Source organism: Vigna unguiculata, chromosome 3, assembly GCF_004118075.2.
Source record: "Vigna unguiculata cultivar IT97K-499-35 chromosome 3, ASM411807v1, whole genome shotgun sequence".
NCBI lineage: Eukaryota > Viridiplantae > Streptophyta > Magnoliopsida > Fabales > Fabaceae > Vigna > Vigna unguiculata.
The window spans coordinates 6,403,164-6,416,852 of NC_040281.1; the positions used below are offsets into that span (position 1 = coordinate 6,403,164).

The window sequence follows — 13,689 nt, forward strand, 5'->3', positions numbered from 1 at the left end:
ACACAACTGAACTGAAATCAATTATATAATAATAGATTATAATATTTAAATAATTATACTTTTAAATAAAAAAAAATTATGTTTCTGACTAATAATTATAATTTTTATTAAAAGATAAACGTTCGATCCTTAACACTCGATAAATAATTTAATAAGAATGAAAAAGAAAAGCAAGTTGCATCATTATTGGTTCTCTCAATCACTGCACTTAGTGTTGTGTTGTGTCTCTTGCTGACTCCTTTCCAATGCTTTGAAAATTTCACCCTCTTAATTAATTCCACTTGTCTCACGCCCCCATGTTCCTTCCTATCCATGTAATCTTCTCTGCTAATTAAAAATTAATGCTTTAAGAAGATTATGATACTAGGTTCTTTTGCTGTAAGAGATTAATTAATGTTGTAATAGTAGGGAATAAAATGAATTCCGTGTAGAATCTAGTCAAACTGTTTATTCTTGTCTTAAAAGAGACTACTATTCATAATCTTATCCAACCACTCTTTAACTCCTAACATTTTTATATTTTATAATCTTAGTAGGTTATCTATGATCATCATTAATGACAGAATCATTGAATTTCTATTTTAAATATTAATGTTTTCTGAAAATTTTCACTAAAATAAATAAAGCAGAAAAGCGAGTTCGTTTATAATATAAATTCGTTCCGACAACTAAGACAAATATTTTTAAAGAGAGGAAGATTAGTTTAGAATATTGGTTCTGATATATTTATGATTTGTTGTTAATGTTAATTTGATGATGAAAGGTATTATTAGTTAATTTGAATTTTTTATAAAATTAAAGTAAAATATTTAATGACTAAAACTTTTAACTTTTGATGCTTTAAAGCTTCAAGTCACGTTTTGTTGTTTTATTTATTTTAGAATCTAGTTTAACTCTACTGGGTAATAATATAAAAGGAATTAATGGCTGAAGTATATTCATGTCAATGAACATTATTTAATTTATGTTTGGAATAATTTTAGTTACATTATTTAATTATTCTAAAGTTTTTTTTTTAAAAAAAAAGCTAGTCCTTTTGTGACTAATTTTTGCGCTGGGTCTATCTTTTTAGTAGTCTTCTTTTCACACATTTTCCTTTCTCCTCACAATTAGCATGTTTTACTTTGTAAGTTAAAAATGTCATAAAATAACACAAATGAAGTAATATTTTTCAAAGAAAACTATGTGAACTAAAATTTGAATTTTTGAAAGCATTTTTCAAATATCTTTATTCTTATAATTTGTTTTTGTTGACATGTTTATTCTTCTGTGATTCTCCATCAATAATTTTATCAATTGATGAACAATAACCTATTATCGGATTATAAAATAAGTGCAAATTACTTAGGTCAACTTCGTGTAACAGATCAATACGCTGGAAGTCAAGAATGAGACATAGGTCAATTACTCATTAATTGATTTTATTTCTATTGTAGCTAATTATAATTTATAGCATTAATATGTCATTAACATTTTAAATTTCATTATTATTTTATTTTATTATTTTCTTATATTATAGAAGCTATATTATAAGTGAGATTCAATGATGTTGGAAGAATAAAATGTTATGTGTAAAATTGAAAATGCAGGTTTTATGATTGAAAAAGAAAGCAAGAAAACGATAAAGTGTGAGGTGCTAAAAATTGAAGGAAAGAATTGTTGCAGGAAATGAAGGAGAATCATGCGTTGTGTTCCACTTGTTATTTTCAGCAAAAGTGAACAAACAAACCACGTGATTACACAAAGTTCAATATAAAGAAAAACATTCTACATTATAACACGTGTGTATCCACACATAAAAACATTAATTTTTATTATTATTATTATTATTATTACTTAGCCCATAAACATAGTTTTTTAATAATTTAAAATCTCAAGTAATATAATTATTATTGTTCACTATATTAATTTAATTGTCTGTCAGAATTTTAAAATATTGCGTAAGAGATATATTTTTGGTTTTGTTTACATGAAAAGTAATTAAGACTCGAGACTTTTTAATAATCTGAAATATTCTACCTCATTTTAATTAGGATTGGATAAAATAAAAATACAGTTGATCTAAATTATTTTAACATTGAATTAGATTTTCAGAGTAATTTAATAAGGTGGAATGAATTGCATGATTATTTAAATTATAGTGTTTAAAAAAAATGATGTTTAAATGATTTGAATTATTATAAATAAATATTTTGTTTTGGAATATCTTTTCCACTCAGTTATAAATAAGTTGTAGTTATAATATCAATTCAATTTTAAAAAACTAAAATAGTATAATTATTCAATTCATTTTCTTACAATTTAATTTAATTCAATATCAACATAATTGGATTCAAATATTTTTCAAAATCTAAGCTTACTATATTAATACAAATTAATCATCTTACAAATTTGTAAGTTATTTAAACTAAAAAAAATCACGCCAAATTACGGGATCAATATACTAAATTATTTAATTTGCAACTAGTTTTAGATGTAATATATAATAATAGTGTTTAACCATTGAACCATTCTAAAAAAAAAAAAAAAACTATTACAAAATGATGAAGATCACATTTTTATCTATTTTTCCTTGATTTGTCGATTTTTATTCAGATCTCAAATTGAAAAGAAAAGAAAATGTATCTAAACCAAATCATTTATTGTAATTAAATACATTGCTATATATTGAGTTAAGTAACAACAATAAAAATACATAGGAGTGTGCTCTTATAAGATATTCTAAAGTTTGATTATATTATACTTTACTATAGTTATAAACATAGTTATACCTTAGTAAGTCTTGAAGATATATCATGTCAGGTAGAAAAATAATATAAACCGAAAAGTTTGAATTAATTATAATAAAATTTAAAAGGTAAATAAGAAGCAAACAGCTGGAAAGAAAAAAGCATTATGGAATAATCCGTGACGGTTTTGGTGTGTTATTGTGAGCAATTATTGTTGTATTTATCAAATTGAAAAGTAATAATGTGAGTTTGATCACAAATACATGGTCATGCCATGGAATCATGTGATCGTGAAATAACAATAGTTTTGTAGTTCATCGACAACCAAAAAGGGTCCCACTGTGCTGCTTTGTTACCTAAAAGATCTAATCCAAATCTTAAAAAATGTTTTTTTCTCATATTGTAATTATACGATACAAATTGATGAGCTGTGTTGTCCAACGTAATTTAATGTTTGGTTTAGATAATTTTTTTTTCTTCAATTATTTTAAAAAAATATTCTTGAGTTAAACTATTACATATTTTATAGAATGTGTATTAGTATAATATTCTAATATTATTTGGTGGGAATATAGTATATTAAAACTAGTTTAAAAATAAAAAATATATATAATTCGTAATTTTTTTTAAATCTCAAATATATTTTTTAAAACGTTATTCACTGAAATTTGATATAATCTATAAAATATATCATTAAAAAGTATAACAAAATTTAAATTAAAGATGCTTTAAGAATGATTAGTGTAAGTATAACAAAATCAAATTAGGCATAACTTACTTCATTCAAAAACAACTTATTGAACATTATTGTATATCAAAATTAGTAGAAATTTAATATGTATTCAATTTAAAGTCAATCAATTGACATAATATCCTTAGATCAATCGTCACATGTCAGATATTATTTGTTTTGGGTTTAAAATTTGTGTCCCAAATTTATTCTTTAACAAACCTTTCAAAAAAGAATGCATATTTAAGCGATGAGACTATTATGTAACAACTTACTTTGCTGAACAATTATACATTATTAATCCTCAAGTAATTCTAAAATTCTAAATGAGTTTATTAAAGATACCATCCTTAAACCAGCTAATATTGTATTTCAAGAATTAAAGTTAAAACAAAGGTTTAATTACTCGGATGATACTCACTTTGGTACAAGTGTGCCAATCTGGTACCTGTTTTTAAAAAAGTGTCAATTGTATCCCAACTTTTGAAAAAGTGCTTCAATTAGGTCTCTTTCAGACGAAGTTGACTAATGTCGTTAGTCAACGTGCCACGTGTCAGTCTGTGGTTTTTTGATTTTTTTTTGATTTTTTTAATATTTTTTTGATTTTTTTAAATTTTTTGAAAAAAAAATAAAAATGCCATGTGTCAGATCCTTGTGTGTGACACGTGGCATTGTCAGTGCCACGTGGCATTGCAATCCCAAGTGTCAGTGTCACTATCAGATTTCATTGTGTTGATTTCGATTTAGTCCCTATATATGTCTTTTTGTTTCAATTTGGTATCCACTTATGTATATCTGATTCAATTTTGTCCCAATTTTTTTAATAAGTAAAATATTTTTGTAATTCATTTTTTTAAGATTAAAACTAATTAAGTATAAATATTATTTGTATAAAATGTTTTACTAATATTTTTTTATTAAAAATGACTTTTTAACATATTACTTTATTAATTATTTTTTTATTAAGTACTCATGTTTTGTTAATTATTATTTTTTTAACCCAAAATAGAACAATATTGCCTCTTACTAATTTTAAACCAAAATTTCTATCTGTCTAAATGTTATACTAATCTTTTTTATTAAAAATGACTTAATAAAATGACTTTTACCACTAAATTTTAATATAAATATCAAATACTTAATTTTTGTAAAATTTTTATACTTAATTACTTTTAATTTTATAAAAGATGGATTTTAATTATTAGAAAAAATTAGGTCAAGATTGAATCAGATATACATAAGTGGGTACCAAATTGAAACAAAAAGACATATATGAGGACTAAATCGAAATCAACACAATGACATATGATAATGACACGGACATATGGCATTGCAATGCCACGTGGCACTAACAATGCCACGTGTCACACGCGGGGACCTGATACGTGGCATTTTTAATTTTTTTTCGAAAAATTAAAAAAAATTAAAAAAAACAAAAAATAAATTAAAAAACCACAGATTGACACGTGGCACGTTGACTAACGACGTTAATCAACTCCGTCCGAGAAGGATCTAATTGAAGTACTTTTTCAAAAGTTAGGATGCAATTGACACTTTTTTAAAAACGGGTACCAGATTGACATACTTGTACCAAAGTGGGTACCATCCGAGTAATTAAACCTAAAATAAATCGTAAGTACTTCAAAATATTAAGTAAGAACTTAATAAAGTTCTCCAAAACACTAAGTTCAACTATCTAAGATATTCATATACTAATACTTCATTGTCTCATTCTAACTTTGGTGCTACTATCACCATTAATTCTTATTATTGTTCTTGTATTTGATATGTGATCATCATAAAAAGAAAAAAAAAATAAGAGATACACAAAAAATTAAGGTAAACTAGTTTTCATAAGAATATACTCTTGAAAAATATCATATCTTATCACAAAGGTTGTCAAAATAAATCTTTAAGATAAATAAAATTAGTTTGCTAAGGTTCAAACATCACACTACTAAAATAACATCTAGACTTTTACTTTTGAAATATAAGTGTATTGAATAGACTCGCGAAACTTTGCACCTTTCATACTTATTTCCCTTTTAATTTTTTAAAACTGAAATCACTAGTGTAAAATAGAAATATAAAAAGATATTATGTCAGTTCATTAAGAAGAAATGTAATAAATTGTACAGTGACAATTTCATAAATATTGAAAATCATATTATATCAATTGTTAGGTTTAACTAGTAATATCTCTTTAAAAAAATTAATGTTATTTTTAATTTAAAAACACAATACTACATCGATTATTGTGTAGAACCACTATAATATAACTTTTAATTCATATGTGTCATCTTTCCTTCTTCTAGATCTTTTTATTCTCTTTTGCACCTCTTCTTGTTTTCATTCTCTTGTTATCTCTTCTTCATTATCATTTGTTTAACCTTCATTGTTGGAAAAAAGTGTCATCACATTGAGAAGCCTTCACATTGCATCATTGCTGCTGTGCGAAGGAGGTGTCCTAAACAAAAAAGCATTTGTGTGAGGTAACTTTCCTTTTTACAAGTTGACTATGCATTTTAAATTCTAGTCTAAATTTGTTTTAGTAATTTCTACAATCAAATTTGTTATTGAACATGAACAAGTGTTTCTAAAATAAAATTTTAAATTTAATTAAAAAGCTAGACAAACAGTATCATAGTATCATAGTACTTATAATTTAATTTATTTTTTATTTGGCATTTGGTGAAGGGCAATGAGCCACATTAAAATTACTTTATGGAAGGTGTGTTAATATCTAAACACTGTTTGGCTACTGTTAGATAAGGGTGATATGTTGACTAGGTAATTATCATATATATATATATATATATATTTTGTTGGAAAAATAAACGTAAAGAAACATATAGACAAATAAAAATTGTCAAATATAAACTTGAAGTGTGTTTGACTCGGAAAAAAAATATCATAAATTTAGAGTTCATTATATAGTTATTAGCACTAATTTTCTTAGTTGTCCTAGATGATGTGAGACTTTTTAAGACATGTTATTTTCATCATTCCAATATATATATATATATATATATTTGTATAAAGAAAGAAGAGTAGGGTTGAATTAAATATTTCAGAAATACACATATATAATTTAATTTATTAAATTGAGTGGTGATAAGGATTTAGATTGAAGGTTGAAAGCATTGACTTCATAATAGGAATAGTAATGCCTATGCATGCATGCACTATACTAACAAACTATGCTACTCATGCATCCCTCATCATGTTGATTTGGCAGACAAGCAGACAAAATTTGGCAGAGCTAGAATTCTATGCCTATTGCCCTATTACCCTACATTTTAATCATTGCCAAATTCTCATCTTTGAAAGAGAAAAAACAAAACTATATTTAAATGACTAATGTATTTAATCTCCAATGTTTCAGGATCAACAAAATTTCATTTTAGTCTTCAAAACATTGTTATATCTTTATTGATGGTTTTAATAGTTGTATTTTTTTTATAATATATTTTAACGAGCTAAATAAATAAATTGTATTAATTGGTTTGTAAAATATTATAAATTTAAATAACCCATAGATATAAGCGTATGTTAAATAATATTTTTACAGTAATTAGTAGAAAAGGCTGTTGACAAAAGTTTAGGACTTATTGTATACGTAAAGAAAAGTAGAAATCAATTATATAATTAGTTGATAGTTAACATGAATTAGAAGAGAAGAAAAAAGTGAATACGATAGTGCAAGAATAAATTAATAGACTAGTGCTGAATTTTAATAAGTTAAATTAATAAGTTAGCAGTATTACTTGTTTAAAAGAGATGTTAACATAATTAGTTTGATTGATTTTCCCCCCTTTCAGGGTGTTAGGCCCATATGTTGTTAAAATTGGGGGAGACGCTATTTGCACCCCTGATTTTAATGAACCAACCCCTAATAGAACTTTTTCTAATTCACTATCTCTTTATAAAGTTTGTAGCTATGGCAATAATCCCTCAACAACTTAAAAAAAAAAACAAAACAAGAATCTTTGAGATTATTATCGTCTTTAACTTTAACTTCTGATGTATAATTATAAGTGATTCCTTAATATTTATCATTTTTACCCACATGGTTTTTTTTTATCTCCTAATTTTCAGACGAGGGTATATTTGGAAACAAAATGAAGAAGGTGGTTTATTAGTGAACTTCAAGGGTGTCAATGATAAGAATGTGTAATATTTTTTTTCCTTCACTGAGCCTAAAATGCACACCCCTTCCGAGCCCAATCTGCCAGCACTATATATTATTTTTCTTTCTTTTTCCTGAAAAAAAAAAACATGTCAATATAAACATGTATTTCTTTTTTTTTTCTACAATTTTTTATAGTTGAGTATGTTTGTTTCATTTTTACTGTTGGTGCATTTTATACATAATATTAATAGTTGTTTAAATTAAATGCTTCAATGCGATTTTTCAAAAAAGAAACAAAAAAAGTTGCATTGACTTGAGCAGTGAATGTTTGTTTGTAGCGTTAGGTTAACCATGCTAACTAACATGATAATATTCATACCAAAGTTAGCATAAAAATTTTGATTGCGTATTAGGTCATATTTGGATTTACCACTGAAAAAGAAGAAGAAGAAGAAGAAATTCACCACATGGAGTGCTTCTTTTGAAAATGGTTTTGATATATATGAAATCTTTATATAAATTATTTAATAATAAATATTTACATGTCATAAAGCTCTGAATAAATTCGAAATTCTATAAATATGCAAAACATAAATGATTTGTTGGTTGCATTCATCTTCGTCCAAAATGTCTCACATAATTTAACCAGAATCTCTAAACACATCAACTATATAAGCATAACATAACATACAAAATATTGTATTTTCTCTTACACAATCAATTAAAACTAATACAACATCAATTATGTAATTTTCAAAAACAACCGATTACAATAATATCATGTGAAATATTTAATACCATTAAATGTCAATATTCGGGACATTTTCCATTTTAATTGATAAAATATTTATGTTGATCTAACAATTTTTTTTCCACCAAATTCGTAAATACAAACTCTTGTAGAAGTTTTAGAATAAGATCATATATAATTTGATGTTTAAGTAAAAAAAAAAAAAAAAACTATTTCAATTATATACAATTTCATTGGTTTTTTCCTGAATCAATTCCAACCACAACAAAGAAGATTGCATTACTTTATTTTGTCTTGGATTATATGTTTGTGATAAAAAAAAAACTATTACTTTTTAAAAAAATTTATGTATATTTACTATCTAAATAAGACTATTTTTTTAAAAAAATCATCTTAGTTTTTTAAATTTAATATTTAGAAACTAAAATTGTTTCCGCTGTTTTTTTTTTTCTTAATTCAGTAGACCAATACTAATTTCATCTACAACGTTAAATAATATAAATATAAGTATTTAAATAATTTTGGTACGCGTTCATTATTAATGTATTTTTCTATTGAGAGTCCACTCATTCGAAATTTGTCTCTTTTTCATTCTTTAATTTTGATAAAAGAAAAATTAGTTAAGAAACAAATTCACAAAAGTTACGTCCACAGGGAATTATTAATTATTAATATGCTTTTAAAAAAAATAATGTATATAATATAGTAAAATGATAATGAAAATTACATTTTCTATATTTTTATTGTTCAGTAATGACCGATTGGTATGAAATATTTGATAAAAGGTACGACCGATTATCATTTTGATATATTTTTTTAGCACGTTGTTTTATCCATCTTTGTTACAAAAATTGATTTAAGGATATCAAGTTTTAAAAAGTAAAAAAGAAATATATATCTTGTTTTTTTTTTCTACCAAAAGTATTTATGCTCAGTTTGTAAGAACTTAAATCTGCTAAAAGAAGAACAATCTGTAGCAATTTTATGGACAAAAAGATCCAATACAAAAATTTCTTTAGATTTATGGACCAAAGATTAGAAACATTTTTCTTTTAATGTAAAGCTGATAAAAAAAAATTCTCCAACTTGTTTTCTTTAATCTATATATAATTATTTTTTGGCCTTTTATTATTAATAATATAATATAAGAGACTTTTGTCTCTGACACATTCACTTGTGTGTGCGTGTGTGACTGTTGTGTCTGCGTCTTCTACTCTGAAAGTACACTCCTTTGCTTCATCTTCGATCAATTAACCAATCATTAACCAACACACCATGGCGGGGTGTATCAGCTTCACCGCCACGCGCGACCGCTGCTTCCGCTTCTCCTTCTCCAACGCCGGCCTCAAATCCGCCACCACGGATCTGGGCCAAGGCACCATCATGCACTGCTGGGCCCCCAAGGCCCACAAAGACTCCAGGCCCAACCTCGTCCTCCTCCACGGCTTCGGCGCCAACGCAATGTGGCAGTGGAACGACTTCCTCCCCCAACTCACGCGCCGCTTCAACGTCTACGTCCCGGACCTCCTCTTCTTCGGGGACTCTCACACCACCCGCCCCGACCGCACCGAGGCCTTCCAGGCCCAGTGCATGGCCGCCCTCCTCCAGGCCCAAGGCGTTCGGACAAGCAGCGTAGTCGGGATCAGCTACGGCGGCTTCGTCGCCTACAGCCTCGCCGCGCAGTTCCCTGAGCGCGTGGAGAAGGTGGTGCTGTGCTGCGCTGGGGTGTGTTTCGAAGAGAAGGACTTGGATGAAGGACTGTTTCAGGTGAAGAGCGTCGACGAGGCTGCCGAAATCTTGCTGCCTCAGACGCCGGAAAAATTGAGGCAGCTTCTGCGCCTCGCGTTCGTCAAGCCCTCTAAAGTCACGCCCACTTGCTTTCTCACTGATTACATCAACGTGAGTACCACGCGCTGCCCTGAATTTCAATTCATTTTTTGTTTTGTTGGTTTACTTTAAAATTGTTTGGTACACTTGTTCCTAATTACATCATGCTCTGTTACAATTCGATGGTGGTGGGTCACCCCTGGTAGAGACGATTTATTTAATGTTTAGGTCGAGATAAACCGAAAAAAAATAAAAATTCGAAAGATGAGAGAAATGAGTAGAAGGTTTGATTTTTTGACAATTGGATCAGAGAAGCGTTTACTTCTTTTTCAGTTGTCGTTTTAATTGAACAAAAGTTATGCCCGCGTGTGTGTTCTCTGTTGGTCCATTTGGATGCTCTCTTCTTCACAACACCATTGTCCTCTCGTATTGAGAAAAACGTCCAAGTATGAAAAAGTATGCATATTTTAATAAAATTTGTCGTTTCTACTTGATTTGAACCGTTCTCGATTATTCCACAGTGAGAAATTACCCAAAGTTCTGATTGCTTGCACAAGCATGGGAGTGCCAATTGCCAATTTACTGAAGTTTGTTACATGCAGGTGATGTGCACTGAAAATGTGCAAGAGAGGAAAGAACTGATCGAAGCATTGTACAAGGATAGAAAACTGTCTAATCTTCCTAGGATAACCCAGGTTTTTTCTTTTCCTTTTTCAGACTTTACATTATGGGTTGGTTTCACTAAATGACATAAGTTTTTTATGATGCAGCCTACGCTAATAATCTGGGGAGAAAAGGACATGGTATTCCCAATAGAACTAGCTCACAGACTGAAAAGGTCTCTCTCCAATTCACCTTTCGTTTTGTGACATTGTTAATTTTGTCTTGAAAATGTCTCTCCAATTTACACTTACACGATTGTTTTAACTTCACATCTGGTTTTAGGCATCTGGGAGAGAATGCAGAACTAGTGGTTATTAAGAATGCAGGACATGCCGTGAATGTAGAGAAGGCCAATGATATGTACAAGCATATAAGATCCTTCCTCATTGATTCCACAGCTCCAACTGTGCAAAAAAACCACAGTAATGATCGCCATGTGGATTAGCAGAAAAATAGAAAGATGTCACACTACAGACATTTAGATTTGATTTCAGCATTGTAGATATGCTTGTGTATTGATTTGTTTGTACGCTATTATCAGTCATGTGGTATTTTTTTTCTCGGGCAGGACTGAAAGGGGATAGTTGTGAAACTGGTTCCTTACAGAGAGAATAGAAACAGTGCATCTGTTGCTTATTTAAAGGAATGTCAGAAAATAGTTTTGAGAGAACATCTTCCAAGGAAACTCGGCTGGGATTGCATGATAATATCATGACTTGGTGTGTGTATTTCAAACAGTGTTTGAATCAAACATCTCAAGCGAATATTTCCCTTTTTTTAAGGATTATCGCGTTGTTTGGTTCCACTAGAAACCAGTGGAACAACAATCTTGAACGGAAAGAAAAGATATATAAACAAAGGAAAAATAAAAATGCTTCTATTAATCCCAATTTTTTTTTATTTTTATGTGAGATGTTTTTTCTTGAAACCATACTCACCATAAAGTTAAGGAATGGACAATGACTTAGAAGGAAACTGATATGTAAACACGCAGTAATTAGTAACTGTCGTATTTGACAGTTTAAAAGAGAAGAAGCAAGGAATAAAGCGAATGGTGGGTTGATAAAGAACCATTTTGGGCCTTGGGCCTCCGTATTCTTCCCCATCCTTTTTTGGGCCTGTGGCCTCCTTTATGCACATGCTTACCCATTCTTTTTATAGGTTCAAGTCAGGAAGTAAAAAAATAAAAAATAAATAGTAAATAATGTAAGAATGGAATACTTACCTACACTTAAAATATATAAATGTTACCTACACCTTACTAAAGTAGCCGAATTGTAGTTGCAAAATTATCCACAGAAACTAGGAATGAATTAGCGAGTGCTCTTTTCTTTGATCATAAACTATTTTAACAGAGAAAAAAAATAAATAAAAAAAACCCACAAAGACTACAGTGTAGGAGGAATGGATGCGGAATAACCTTTATTCCATTTGTTTAAACATAACTTTCCTAAAGCAGCTTTTACTAATTAAAAAGTTTTGACGATATTCTGAAGTGAACGGCTCCCCCGAATGCTCATCACACTAAGCTCAAAATGATCCCAGCCAAAACGGAACTCCAACCAAACCAAGCTGCCAAACATTCACAAAGAACACAACATTAACGATACATGTCTTATAATTACAACTGTAAACACATGTTTTCCATGCAAGACAATACATTTTGTTTCACCCAAATTACAACATTGAAGTATCGTAAATAACAAAGCTTGACCAAAAACTGATTAGGTACAAAGGAAAAAGAACTTACATAAGAAGAAGAAGGGGTAAGAAGAAGCAGAGTCCCAGAGGTAGTCTTGGTTCTGGTTGTAAGCGGAGGAGCAATCGAAGGTGGTGTTATAGCCTCCTTTACAGACACAGAGGAAGCCATTCCCAGGCTCCGAAAACCCGCACACTCCGCCGCTATTCTCGCAGCCACTACACTTGGTGGTGACCAAGTTATTATCCAAGGCCCCGCCGTAGGAGAACTTCAACGCCACCCCATACACCCAGCGCGAGGGGTCAGTGGGGGTGTCGCCGAGCGACACTACAGAAGCATAGGCCCCACACTGCATGGCTTTGAGGTCGAGCTGGCCGTTGGCGTCGAGGTTGGCGGGGGAATAGACGCAGCAGGAGTTGGTGGGAGGGAAGAGAGGGAGGCCGAGGGAGGCGACGGCGGGGCAAGTGTAGAGGGTGGCGCAGAGGTAGTCGAAGGATGGGTCGCAGAGGGGGGAGGAGAGGGAGAGGGAGGGGTGGCAGGAGAGGAGGAGGAAGGTGGTGGAGGCCAGCTGGAAGGGGGAGGTCCAGTCGAGGGTGAAGCTTGTGGTGGCGGGGTGCATGGCGGAGCAGCTGGACATGGAGGACGGGGCGAGAGTGAGGGTGGAGGTGGCGTAGGAGATGGAGGTGATAGGGTAGGTGACGGCGGAGTGCGTTTTGAGAAAGAGTTGGTCGCCGGTGCCGTTGGAGGCGCAGGTTATGTAAGGGCTGAAAAGAGGGGAGCCGCAACCTGGACCGGTGCCGAAGGGGAACTTCACCTGAGTGGAGCCGCACGTGTCGCGGCATGCTGTGGCTGGTGCCGATGGGAATATGTTGATGGAGAGAAAGGTGAGAGCGAGAAGAAGAGAAGATGGTAGTGGTGCTGCCATGCTTTCATCACAGAATCAATGCCACTACCTTAGCTTAAGCCTCTTCACATGTATTTTTTTACTTTATACCTTTTTTTTCATATAAAAAAATGTTCCGTAAAAAAAAATTATAGAATAAAAGAAAATTTATGAGAAAAAAATCCGACCTGCCGGATTCGAACCAGCGACCTAAGGATTTCAGCTTGAAATACCAACTACAGTCCTCCACTCTACCAACTGAGCTAAGGTCGGTT

At 30.8% G+C, this 13,689-nt stretch overlaps 2 protein-coding genes and 1 non-coding gene across 3 annotated transcripts; 1 reads left to right on the forward strand and 2 right to left on the reverse strand.

Moving 5' to 3' along the window:
* The first annotated feature begins 9,507 nt into the window (after nt 1–9,507).
* Nucleotides 9,508–11,613, forward strand: LOC114176609 (2-hydroxy-6-oxo-2,4-heptadienoate hydrolase). Its single transcript, XM_028061695.1, has 4 exons — nt 9,508–10,241; nt 10,772–10,864; nt 10,940–11,007; nt 11,115–11,613. The coding sequence occupies exons 1-4, from the start codon at nt 9,618–9,620 to the stop codon at nt 11,275–11,277; spliced, it is 948 nt and encodes a 315-aa protein (XP_027917496.1). The 5' UTR covers nt 9,508–9,617; the 3' UTR covers nt 11,278–11,613.
* A 528-nt stretch (nt 11,614–12,141) lies between these two features.
* On the reverse strand, nt 12,142–13,496 carry LOC114178871. The gene is made up of 2 exons (XM_028064995.1): nt 12,583–13,496; nt 12,142–12,404 (listed from the first exon to the last, which is right to left on the reverse strand). The coding sequence occupies exons 1-2, from the start codon at nt 13,454–13,456 to the stop codon at nt 12,352–12,354; spliced, it is 927 nt and encodes a 308-aa protein (XP_027920796.1). The 5' UTR covers nt 13,457–13,496; the 3' UTR covers nt 12,142–12,351.
* Nucleotides 13,497–13,596: 100 nt separating this feature from the next.
* On the reverse strand, nt 13,597–13,687 carry TRNAY-GUA. The gene is given in 2 exon segments: nt 13,597–13,632; nt 13,651–13,687. It is a non-coding gene; the product is annotated as a tRNA-Tyr (tRNA).
* Between the last annotated feature and the right edge of the window lie 2 nt (nt 13,688–13,689).